Source organism: Scylla paramamosain, unplaced genomic scaffold, assembly GCF_035594125.1.
Source record: "Scylla paramamosain isolate STU-SP2022 unplaced genomic scaffold, ASM3559412v1 Contig30, whole genome shotgun sequence".
Lineage (NCBI taxonomy): Eukaryota > Metazoa > Arthropoda > Malacostraca > Decapoda > Portunidae > Scylla > Scylla paramamosain.
In genome coordinates this window covers 702,148-715,000 of record NW_026973695.1, presented here as the reverse complement: position 1 = coordinate 715,000, position 12,853 = coordinate 702,148, and the positions used below count along the sequence as shown (strand labels likewise).

General features: G+C 38.8%; 2 protein-coding genes across 5 annotated transcripts in view; one reads left to right on the top strand and one right to left on the bottom strand.

Moving 5' to 3' along the window:
- The window catches only part of LOC135097731 (small ribosomal subunit protein mS31-like), a 34,157-nt gene extending 30,315 nt beyond the window's left edge, over positions 1 to 3,842 (top strand). For 2 of the 4 annotated variants that reach the window (XM_063999734.1, XM_063999735.1), the window contains 3 exons: positions 332 to 450; positions 1,333 to 1,441; positions 1,647 to 3,842. Coding sequence is in view for 2 of the 4 variants with exons in the window: in XM_063999733.1 (XP_063855803.1) it covers positions 1,333 to 1,441; positions 1,647 to 2,035 (498 nt within the window). In the remaining 2 variants the exon portion in view is untranslated. The remainder of the gene's footprint in view (positions 1 to 331; positions 451 to 1,332; positions 1,442 to 1,646) is intronic. The other 2 variants (XM_063999733.1, XM_063999732.1) reach the window with 1 other exon arrangement.
- LOC135097734 (uncharacterized) overlaps positions 1 to 10,123 on the bottom strand; it is a 42,028-nt gene extending 31,905 nt beyond the window's left edge. Inside the window, exon 1 of the mRNA XM_063999745.1 lies at positions 9,988 to 10,123. Within this exon, the coding sequence (XP_063855815.1) occupies positions 9,988 to 9,990 (3 nt within the window). The 5' untranslated portion in view covers positions 9,991 to 10,123. The remainder of the gene's footprint in view (positions 1 to 9,987) is intronic.
- Positions 10,124 to 12,853: the final 2,730 nt, after the last annotated feature.

The window sequence follows — 12,853 nt, the reverse complement described above, 5'->3', positions numbered from 1 at the left end:
AGAGAGAGAGAGAGAGAGAGACATATTATCAACCTAACCTAACCTAAGGTAAGAGAGAGAGAGAGAGAGAGAGAGAGAGAGAGAGAGAGAGAGAGAGAGAGAGAGAGAGAGAGAGAGAGAGAGAGACATTATTATCAACCTAACCTAACCTAACCTAACCTGTTACAACACCCTTAGAACCTGCGTCACTTCAACTAGAGCTTTTAAAGAGTGTTCCTCCTTTTAGTACTGTAGAAATATTGTTAATCTGCCACTACAACCTTAAAAAATTCCTAATATCACCTGACCTGACCCCCATATGACCTGACCTGACCTGACCTCCCATTCACAGGTCAGTGTCTTGGCACCATGAAGGAAAGCAGTTTATGTGTTGTCATACTGATGGTTCGCTCACAACCTGGACTCTGAAGCAAGCCTCGGCCAGACCCACCTCCACTGTCTTCCCTCACGGTGAGAGAGAGAGAGAGAGAGAGAGAGAGAGAGAGAGAGAGAGAGAGAGAGAGAGAGAGAGAGAGAGAGAGAGTATATGCGTGTGTGTGTGTGTGTGTGTGTGTTAATTTGATATATTAAACTTGTTACTAGGAAATTAACTCTCTCTCTCTCTCTCTCTCTCTCTCTCTCTCTCTCTCTCTCTCTCTCTCTCTCTCTCTCTCTCTCTCTCTCTCTCTCTCTCTCTCTCTCTCTCTCTCTCTCTCTCTCTCTCTCTCTAGTGGAATTAGTAGAGTGATGTTAGTAAATTTGCGGGTGACACAAAGATAGGTAGATTAATTAGGTCAGAATCGGATGCCATCGCCTTGCGGGCAGACTTAGATAGAATGAACTAATAGACGGATAGATGGCAAATGCAATTTAATATCAATAAATGCAAAGTGCTTAGCGTAGGTAGAGGAAACCCACACAATAGGTACACATTAGACAACCAAACTCTGGTAGGTACAGGGTACGAGAAAGATTTGGGAGTTATAGTTAGCTCTGAACTCCGTCTAGGGAAACAATGCATAGAAGCCAGAAACAAGGCAAATAGGGTACTAGGATTCATTTTTAGGAGTGTTAAAAGTAGAAGGCCGGAAGTAATATTAAAGTTATACTTGCCAGGGAAGTAGTGTAATGTAACCTTCCAGAGAAATCTACCCCTCATTTATTAGTTAACAGGAGTGTTTAATGTACTTAATGTGATTAGCCAGGATCAAGGGTCAACTTCTTCACTGACCATTCACTCTCAGGTGATGTATCTGTCCTCCATGAGTCACCAGAGACACATAAGGTGTTGTAAGTGAAATTTCATCTATTATATTTATTCAAAATGTGAATTAACACAGTTGTTTCCTGCAGGATTTGATATCAAAGCTGGTGCAGGAAAAGGAAGCAGATCGTGACCTTGAGCAGCTCGGGAAGATAAGCAGCGTCCTTAAGAGTCCAGTTGCTATCATTAGCAGTTTTGGTGAGTAGTAAAAACTGAGCCATCTTATGAAGTGCAACCAAACATTATTATTATCTTCATCATTTTCTTGAAATAAACAGATTTCTGTGGCATGTTGCTCATTAGCACTTTAATATCAGATAACACCAGTTATTTATGTAATGATGTAATGTACTAAGTAGATGAAATACAAGTGGCATCTGCTAACACTCTTGATGTGGAACAGGAACCAGTGAGTCTGAGACACCCACCAGCAGTGGAAAGGTGGCTGACGAGCGCCTCAAGCACTCTGAAAAGGTGGAGCAACAACAAGAAACAGAAAATTGCATCCATCATTCTTTGCCTGAGGAGGGAATTGATGCTGTGTTGACCCTTGACAGTGACGTCCCTCATGAGGAGAATATGAATCCTACAGAACTTGCCCATAGAAAGACCAAAACTGTTACTGCTGCCACTACCACCACTGCCACCGCTTCCACTGCCACCAAAAGCCCAACTGTGCAAAGAATCCTGGACCTCCTCAATGAAATGGAGTCCACCAGTCAGCTGGAGCACTCTAGCCTCCAAAAGTTCCATCTGTGTCCATTGTGTTTGGGTAAACTTATCACTGTATGAGGGGACAAGTATCAGTGTATGGTTACTATATACTCATTTGTACTTAAAAATGTCATGTCACATCATTCTCTCTCTCTCTCTCTCTCTCTCTCTCTCTCTCTCTCTCTCTCTCTCTCTCTCTCTCTCTCTCTCTCTCTCTCTCTCTCTCTCTCTCTCTCTCTCTCTCTCTCTCTCTCTCTCTCTCTCTCTCTCTCTCTCTCTCTCTCTTTCTTTCTTTCTTTCTTTCTTTCTTTCTTTCTTTTGTTGCATATTTTACTCCTTTACATTCTTCCCTACAGTATTTTTTCGTCTACTTTATGACTGGAGTCGTTTTATCATCCCAATGTATGTCCCATCCATTCTGAAACTGTAATTCACCAATCAGCTCAAATGTGTCTCAGTTTTGATAATCATTAATTTGTTTCAGCTACACAACCACTCTGATAAGGGACAAAATCTACTTCACCAGTCATCTATGTCATACAGTCATATATATTCATACATATGACAAAATGCTCTTCCTAAGACATTTCTTATTTTCTCTTCTCAAGTGACCTGTCCATCTATCTAAGGTACCACATAACATTTAAAACTTACAATATTGCATTTAATTCATGAACATTTTTTTGTCTATGTAGACTTGAAATTGTATTGCGTATAGACTTTAAATGTATTGCGAGTTTTCTCTATCTCTCATTCTATACCTAACACCTGTTCCTAAGAATCCCCAGGTGATAGCCATGGTGACTGGCTGGTCTCCTACTGAGTGGCTGGGGTTTTCCAAAAGTGAGGGTTGGTGTTCTATACCATACCATGTGCCCTGTTTGTATTCCTTCTCTATCCTCTGTATTATATTCTATGTAAAGATGGTGCTGGGGTGGGATCTACTTCTTATTCCCTAAAAGTGATGAGGAGTGACACTGGGCAGCATTGATTTGCTCCTTAGAGATGGCTGGGTTCCTGTGGATGAGTGGGCCATGCTGTGCTTTGTCAAGGATGGTGTTTGGTATTGTGATGACTCTTGCCACAATCAAGTGTCTCCCACAGAGTAGTGGAGTACCTATGTATGGTGTTGACCCAAGCTGTCCAGGTCTCATCCAATGCCTTAATATGATTTAGATGATCAAAATGGTTTAACTCACCATTTAATCAGCTGACTGATTTGAATGGAGAAGTATGTAATGTGTTGTAGCCTAACCATCCCTGCCAGCATGGTCAGACTCTTGGTAGTAACCTGAAATGCTCCTAGGTAGTGAGTATCATTGCACATAATGATCTTTACTTTGTCAGTAATTCAATGATACTGAATATTACTCTACTGGATTTTGCTCAGCACTGCTTGGTAACTTTTGGCCATAATCCCAGGTCTGGAATGATATGAAGCCATGTTTTTACATTCCATATGAGACAGGCAAGCACTATGCTTTGCCTGACTGATACCTCTACTTTGCATTTATGACCCCAGGTAGTTCATATCTCTCTCTCTCTCTCTCTCTCTCTCTCTCTCTCTCTCTCTCTCTCTCTCTCTCTCTCTCTCTCTCTCTCTCTCTCTCTCTCTCTCTCTCTCTCTCTCTCTCTCTCTCTCTCTCTCTCTCTCTCTCTCTCTCTCTCTCTCTCTCTCTCTCTCTCTCTCTCTCTCTCTCTCTCTGGAATTATACTGTATATTAGGAAATATCATTAAAGAGTGTGTTTGTGTGTGTGTGTGTGTGTGTGTGTAAAAAGTGTTTGCATTATTGTGCATTTGATGTTATAGCCCCAGGTTCTTAAAGTTTTCTGGTTTCATGATTTATAAAGATTGCTATTTTTAATAAAGTTATTGAAATTGTTATTGAATGTTTGTATTGAACTCATTAGCTTTGTAATAGTGTGCGTCTCATCATGCATTCATTAATGATGTAGAGTGGAAATGTCCACTCCTACCATGCATAATATCAATGCATTATTGGTTTATGTTGTTATTTGTGTATAAATTGTAAAGTTATGCCAGTCTATTTTAGTACAAACTAAATATCAGCTGGAAGAGAGGACAGGTAATGGCACACTAAAACACAGGAAGGGACAATGATAGAACCATCCAATTTAACAATACACAGAGCAAGAAGAATGAGAAAGCAATAAAAATGGATTATTTAATGGATGATTAATAGACCCTCATTTGTAATCTTATTTCAGGCAAGAATATTAAAAGAGACAGCTGGCTTGCCCTTTATACTTGTTCAGCTTGCCCTTAGCACTTGTTCATACATGACAGAATGAGAGATCTATGGGTGGGGGTGACACCTGGAAATGGGTATGATTCATGAAGGGATTGATTGATTGGTTGACTGACTGATTAAGAAAAAAACGTAGCAGTGGAGGGTGGGGGGGGAAGGCGCCCCCAACTTTCCAGTCATATATGGCGTGGAAGGGACAATACCAGCAAAGAAAAATATGAGAAAATGCATAATTTACTACAAAACCCAAAATGCGAAAAAAAAACCTTGCCAAATTGAACCTTCCCACGAAGGTAATGAATGGAGTTTTGATGCAATGAGCCACAGTTACTTAAAACACTCAACAAATATAACACCTGCCAAAAAAATAAAATAAATAAATAAAATCAATCAATCAATAAATAAATAAAGATAAAAACGCGAGAAAACCTTTAAATTATCACAACGCGAAAAATACATACACGCTAAACTGGATGCGTCATTAATTAATAGTCATTGGGACTGTTATCCCCCCAATAGTTTATAGCCCCTCCCCTATTCATTGCTCCCCCCTTCCCTGCCTTGAGGAACACCTTCACTTATGGCCTGCTGTTGGTCAGATTTAAGCCATTTTAACCTCGAATTACATACAATACATACATACATATTGTCTCCTTGCTATAATTATAATAGTCTTCCTGGCTTAATTTTTGTTTATTCATTATTCCTTATGAGTTTATTTATTAATTATTTGTAATTTGTCTAATTCCTTGTTTTATTTAGCCTCGGTATTTAACTAAGCATTTTTTTTTTTTTTCACTTTGACTGTGGCCCTTGCAATGAACGGCTTAATTGTTTATTTACTGTTCCTTACGTGTTTATTGATTATATGTGAGTTATTTATTTGATATTCATGATTTTGTTTTAACTTCGTATTTCTTTATATGATAGTTTTATCTTTTCGTGTTTTCTGGCTTAAGTTTTGTTTATTACTCCTTGTTTGTGTTATTAGGTGTGTCATTAATTATTTGTCTTATTTCTCGTAGTTTAATGGAATTTTTAGCACTTTAATTATTAGAGTTCCTCACCAGTCATTTTATTCGAGAGAGAGAGAGAGAGAGAGAGAGAGAGAGAGAGAGAGAGAGAGAGAGAGAGAGAGAGAGAGAGAGAGAGAGAGAGAGAGAGAGAGAGAGAGAGTCTAAATGAATAAAAAAAAATAATAATCAGTTACAGTATTTTATTCATAAACAAGAACAATTCATGATAATAATAATAATAATAATAATAATAATAATAATAATAATAATAATAATAATAATAATAATTAAATACAAGGAGGAAAATGTGTAACAATAATAATAATAATAATAATAATAATAATAATAATAATAATAATAATAATAATAATAATAACAATAACTGCTTTTATCTTACTCACACAGATAAATAGTTTTATAAATAGTTTATTGACCATAAACATTGTGTACATACACACAAAATTAAATAGAACAGATAAAAATTTCAAAATGTAGTCAGTGACACACAGAAGACTGGTGACAAAACCTACTAAAGCCCATTAAATGATTGGGTGTCTCAAGTTTCCACATCATCAGTGGAACACTGCTTCTGAGCACTCAGGGATGGACAAGCTTTTCATGGCTTGTGTGAATGGAGACAAGACGTGTAGGGGATTTATTTGTTCTGTTTTTTCTTGTCCTACTCTCTCTTCCTCCCTCTTGACTCTTCCTTTGCTTCATCCTACTCTTTCTCTTGCTCATTCTCTCTCTCTCTCTCTCTCTCTCTCTCTCTCTCTCTGGACTTTTCAGACATAGCTCCTTATGATTTTTTGGCAATCCCAAACCTGTTGACAGTATCCTTATCTGAGAGCCAAGGAGACCATGCAGAATGTGGCAGCATACCTATCATTGGTTGCAGAAGCGTTTGAGCAGTGGAGTGATGGATGATTGTAGGAATGTGGTGGCACTGCTATCCACCATGACATTCATCCACATAACAGAACCATCTCACATGGTGCATTCAGCCTCAGGGAGAGGAACCTCTGTAGCCTTGGGCAGTAGCCCTTGGTCAGGTTTGCTCCAGAGTCAAACCTGCTTACCATCCGAGAATACCTTGGGGAGGAATGAGGAAGCCTTTTGCTCTGAACCCATGAAAATTGTTCAACCCTATAAGGGAAAAATATGAATGTTGAACAAATTGATGAGAAATGGAAGGATTAATGGGCTAAGTGTGTTGGATTACAGAGGGCTTTCTTTGAAGGACATTTTGAATGATACCATAATTTTGGCCCTTAGCCCAAGGTTGGATACTTCTGAACCGTTCTTGCATTTTTAAGCTAAGTAATATAAAATGCTCAATTAACAAAGGAAGGATAATGAAAAGATAAAACAAATCAGGAATTATATCAATTCATAGCTTTATCATAGTTCTAAGTCATAAATACTACAAAAATTAGTCAATCTCTTCAGAAATAATTATAAGATAAGCTTTAATAATAAAAAGTATGTATAAATAGATGAAATGTTGTCACCTTCACCAATGCCGGCTTCTTGTTATTCAGCACATGCTTGTGCTTCCTGAACACCGGTCTCATACTGGATAGAGACAGTAATGTATGGAGGTTTGATGCAATACAACATTTTATATAAGGATAAAAACTTGCATAAACTTCCTGTTTGTGTTTTTCTACTAAGGTGCAATTGTTAGGTGAGCATTTGCAACTTCCTACACTTAAACCATAACATCCCTACTACAGTGCCTCAGAGTCACACCATCACTTGTTGCTTGTCCACTAGTAAATAATGAAGACTGCAACCCTCATGCCAGCTACACTATACAAGTATTTACAAATTAATGGTTGGATTTTCAAAAGATCTCTGATACAAGAAAGCTTATAAATATTGTGAAAGCTTCTAGTCAACGTTATATCATTTGCTTCAACAGAGGAAGAATAATTCAATCTTCCTGAATATTACAAATGAGATTTTATCAGCATTAACTTAACCATGTCATTCTAAATTATTCTACCTAGTTTCCAGGGACTTCAGCAGTGAGTAGCTTAACCAGTACACAGGAAAGACAGTGGGAAATTAAGATATAACAGGGGTGGCCAAAGGAGGTAGTCCAGCCATCTCCATACTCAGGTATTTTGGTTTGTGTGCCACTGGGATGAAATCAGAAAGTGATGCGCATACATTTTAGTAAGATTTAAGAGAAGTTAGTGTTTGACATCACAAGTTTTTTGGGCCAAGACTATTTGCATTAAGGAAGCACCACATTGCTATTTTTAAATGTTGATCGCCCACGTAGCAAGATTGCACATCAACAAGAAGGTAACCTGAAAGTAAAGTTGAAATTAACAACATATACTGTGTGATTGTGACTAAGTACAAAATTGAAATGTGATTGGAGAAGGATAAAAGTTTTTAATTTGTTTCAGGCAAGAGGTGTGGTTAAGGAAATAGTGAGTCTGTAGGCTGTAGTGAGAGAGAGAGAGAGAGAGAGAGAGAGAGAGAGAGAGAGAGAGAGAGAGAGAGAGAGAGAGAGAGAGAGAGAGAGAGAGAGAGAGAGAGAGAGAGAGAGAGAGAGAGAGAGAGAGAGAGAGAGAGAGAGAGAGAGAGAGAGAGAGAGAGAGAGAGAGAGAGAGAGAGAGAGAGAGAGAGAGAGAGAGAGAGAGAGAGAGAGATTGATTTCCATGTGAGAGTGTGGTTTTTAAGTATGCTATAGAGGACACACTTATTCATTCACTACACCCCACAAACTTGCAATGTCCCCATAGCATAGTTACAGACAACATCCTCTCATATATAAGTCGGTGTCAATCTTTCTCTGATGTACTCCAGCCCAGAGACCCACAACAGCATTAAGAGTGGAGAGAGAGAGAGAAGAGAAGACACACAGAATGGATGAATAGAGATGCTGTGGTTTGTAAAAATATGGTGTAAGGTCTGTTGGCTTTGGTGGGAATGGTTTTCCAATCATTCCTCTCTTGCACAACCATTTTGCTTCATAAACAGACATCTCTCTTTCATCTTCCCACCAAACACTGTTATTCCACCTTACATTTATGTATTTGCATGCTTATCTTCTCAAATTGTTCCCCTTCCATTCTCTCCGCATGTCCAACTCTCTCCTTTCTGTGGTTGATCACTCACTCCGCTGTTCCTCCACATTCATGACTATATATGATGCACATGTGCTTTATAATCAATCAAATGTTTCACATAGATGATGTTTTCATTCACACACAGTTCCCCCTCCTCCCTGTTTCATTCATTGCCATTTTGCTCTCTCTCTCTCTCTCTCTCTCTCTCTCTCTCTCTCTCTCTCTCTCTCTCTCTCTCTGTGTGTGTGTGTGTGTGTGTGTGTGTGTGTGTGTGTGTGTGTGTGTAAGAGCTCAGAGCTCATGGTGACTGATCTCTGGGTAGGACTGAGGCCAATGACACACCACCCACCGGGGCAGCGAAGTCACATCACCTCGGGTTACATCCTGTACCTTGTTGTAGCTAGGTGAACTGGGGCTACACATTAAGAGGCTTGTCCATCTGCCTCACCGTGCCCGGGATTCGAACCTGGGCCTTCTTGGTTGTGAGCCGAGTGTGCTAACCACTACACTACGTGGTGTGTAAGTGTGTATGTGTGTGTGTGTGTGTGTGTGTGTGTGTGTGTGTAATGATGCAGCTGGGAAGGTCGTCTAATGACAATTATTGATGAATGAAGGTAAAGGATGCGTGTCTATTACTTCTCTTTGTGTGTGTGTGTGTGTGTGTGTGTGTGTGTGTGTGTGTGTGTGTGTGTGTGTGTGTGTGTGTGTACATAACACACACACATACACACACACTTAAAAAAGTAGTAATGACATGCGCATCCATTACCTTCATTTGTCAATAATTATCATAAGGCAACCTTCTCAGCTGCATCAGCACACACACACACACACACACAAACATAACTGACTGTCTTCAGCCTCTCTCTCACCGCCGCAATGTTGCATATCTAGCTGTCTTCTACCGCTATTTTCATGCTAACTGCTCTTCTGATCTTGCTAACTGCATGCCTCCCCTCCTTCCATGGCCTCGCTGCACAAGATTTTCTTCTTTCTCTCACCCCTATTCTGTCCACTTCTCTAATGCAAGAGTTAACAAGTATTCTCAATCATTCATCCCATTCTCTGGTAAACTCTGGAACTCCCTGCCTGCTTCTGTATTTCCACCTTCCTATGACTTGAATTCCTTCAAGAGGGAGGTTTCAAGACACTTATTCATCAACTTTTGACCACTGCTTTGACCCTTTTATGGGACTGACATTTCAGTGGGCATATTTTTTTATTGGATTTTTGTTGCCCTTGGCCAGTGTCACTCATACATAAAACACACACACACACACACACACACACACACACACACACACACACACACACACACACACACACACACACACACACACACACACACACACACAGAAATTATATTAGAAATTATTAGAAATTAGATAAGTTACCACTCACGAGCCTACGCGACGCCATGTATGTGAGCAACGCATGTTTTTAAGCATCTGGAGCAAAGTGGTTAAAGGAAAACTTTTTGACTTGAAATGTAATTAGATTCATCAGTTATTTTTCTGGCTGACATTGTTTTTGGAAGGTGGCACTTAAAAGATATGTGAATGGTGTATCTAGATATAAACAAACATTCACAAATACTCATTCCATTATGTGTCTGTCATTAGGCCCTCAAATAAACAACAAATTAAGTGAGGAGTTACCATCTCCCTTCCTGGCTTGCGCTCCAGTTGCTCTGAGTTGTAGCAGCAGTGACGTGTGGCACCCAGGATGAAGGTGGTCTGCAGGGTGGTCTGTGTCAGGGTGATGATGGCAGACAGCAGCAGCAGCACCGTGACAGCTCAAGCATCCTGTTGAAATTATCACATTTTTAAATGCTGAAAAGTGAAGGAAAAACCTGTCTCCATGGAATGTGGAAGTACACAACAACAACTCTGAAAGATTTCTTACAATAATAAGTCATCATTCATTGTATCCTTTTTTGTTGGCCACAAGATTATCATACAAATTTTCCATAGACATCTGCAAATTGGTACCTCTAGCTGTTATTAAATATGATATTAAGTTTGATAAATGTATTTATTTCATTATACATGAAAGTAATTGATTGCAAAAAAAAAATAATAACCAAAATATATTTTGACTTTTACTTTACAATGCCTTAACTGTTTGCTTTTAAAAAAATATGTAGATTTATTTTTTCATTTTAAAACTTATAGTCTAGACAACTAACTGGCCTTAAATTTTTCTGATATACAAATAAAGTAAGAAAGAGAGCACATTTCACTAACACTCATGGTGAAGTGTCCACCAATGATGGTGAAGGAGGTACACATGTAAACTCCAGTCTGACCAATGACCAACACAATTTGTCCAGCTGCATGTCTCTATCGGGCACAAACTCCAGCTCCCGCATCTGTATCATGCCCACCACCACCGTCACTGTGGCAACACTGAAAAATGGAATCTTATCATTCACACTGTTACAAAAAATATACTCCCATATATATATATATATATATATATATATATATATATATATATATATATATATATATATATATATATATATATATATATATATATATATATATATATATATATATATATATATATATATATATATATATATATATATATATATATATATAAATGGATTACTATTCCCAACGTTAAAAATTCTTTAGCTAATCTTACTTTGATATTTTGCATCCAATATTAACTACAATTTTTTCCTATGACATTTTCCAACTACACTTAAAGCCTTTCACTGTGAAACAAAACAATTAGAAGCATCAGAAGCAATGCATGCAGTCTCCTTTATAACCATCTACAAGACGTAGAGTTGGCATTGAAAAAGAATACATTTTGCAATTTCTTCCCAGTTCTAAGACTGGATGTGGCTGTAGAACGAATAAAGATGTCTTGAGAGTGACTGGATAATTAAAATCCCCCATAATTATGCAATTATTAACGCAACAAATGTCCGCAATAAGGTCATAAAGTTTTTTTGTCCGTAACAGGTGACTGGACTAGAGGATGATAGACGAGACCTAATGTTATTTTACAAGATTTATTTTCTAACTGGATGAAAGTGATGTCTATATTAGCAATGGTTGGGGTCGGGAGTAAATGAGCATGAACATTGGCTTCCCTATGTTAAGGTGTTAGTTTTCATATTTATTGAGAGAGAGAGAGAGAGAGAGAGAGAGAGAGAGAGAGAGAGAGAGAGAGAGAGAGAGAGAGAGAGAGAGAGAGAGAGAGAGAGAGAGAGAGAGAGAGAGAGAGAGAGAGAGAGAGAGAGAATCAAGCCATTTGAAGTACATTTTTAGTCCCTTTATTTACACCATATTGCCTCTCTCTCTCTCTCTCTCTCTCTCTCTCTCTCTCTCTCTCTCTCTCTCTCTCTCTCTCTCTCTCTCTCTCTCTCAATAAATATGAAAACTAACACATTAACATAGGGAAGCTAATTTTAAAGACTCCTTTAATGAAGCAGTAGTCTGACCCCCCTCTGCTCTCTCTCTCTCTCTCTCTCTCTCTCTCTCTCTCTCTCTCTCTCTCTCTCTCTCTCTCAGGTGGAGTTGGCAAGGTACCACCTCTGCCCCTGCCAATGTCTCTCATGACTTCAAGACGCCTCACTCTAACCTAACTTAATCTCACCTCACCTAATCTAACCTAACCTCACCTAACATAATCTAACCAAATCTCACCTCACCTCACCTAATCTAACCTAACCTCACCTCCTCTCATCTAACCTAATAATTCCTCACCTAATCTAACTTAACTTCTTCACTTATGCTAGTTTAACCTAATGCAACCTTTGCTAACTCAATTACCTTAACTAACCTAATTAATGTACTATAACTTAACATGATCTAATGTAACCTATGTCATCCTAATCTTGCTTTAGTTTCATCTAATCTAATCTAACCTATGCAAGTTAATGTAAATTCATCTAATATAAACTAAACTATGCTAGTCTAACCTATCCTTAACTTACCTAGCCTAACGCACTATCTTAACCTAACCTAACCTTACTTAGCCTTACAATCTAACACACTTCAACTTACATAGCCTAACCTAATATCGCCTATTCTTAACTAACCTCACCTAAACCTTACCGACACTAACTTAAAACCTACCTATGCTTACATCACTTCTATATCCTCATCCTCCTCCTCTTCCTCTTCCTTAACACACAGTGACTCAGCGAAGCCGTCAAGAAAACACGTAATTTCTGAATACTATCTTTAAGAGGTCCACCCAGTCATCCCTCTTCTCTTTCCTGACCCCCATCCTCCCTTCTTTCCTCACGTGTCTCTCCCTCCCTACACACACACACACACACACACACACACACACACACACACAGAGGGTCTCACAAGGGTAATACACACATACATACGGACACTGACCCACCACACACACCCAACCAGTCACCCACACCCACCCACATACGTGTACACACGGACGCACACCTCAGCCTGTCACCCTTACGTCAAACAGCTTACACCCTTCTATTCCCTCTCACTCATCCATCACACATCCCATTGTCTCTCTCATCTTCTA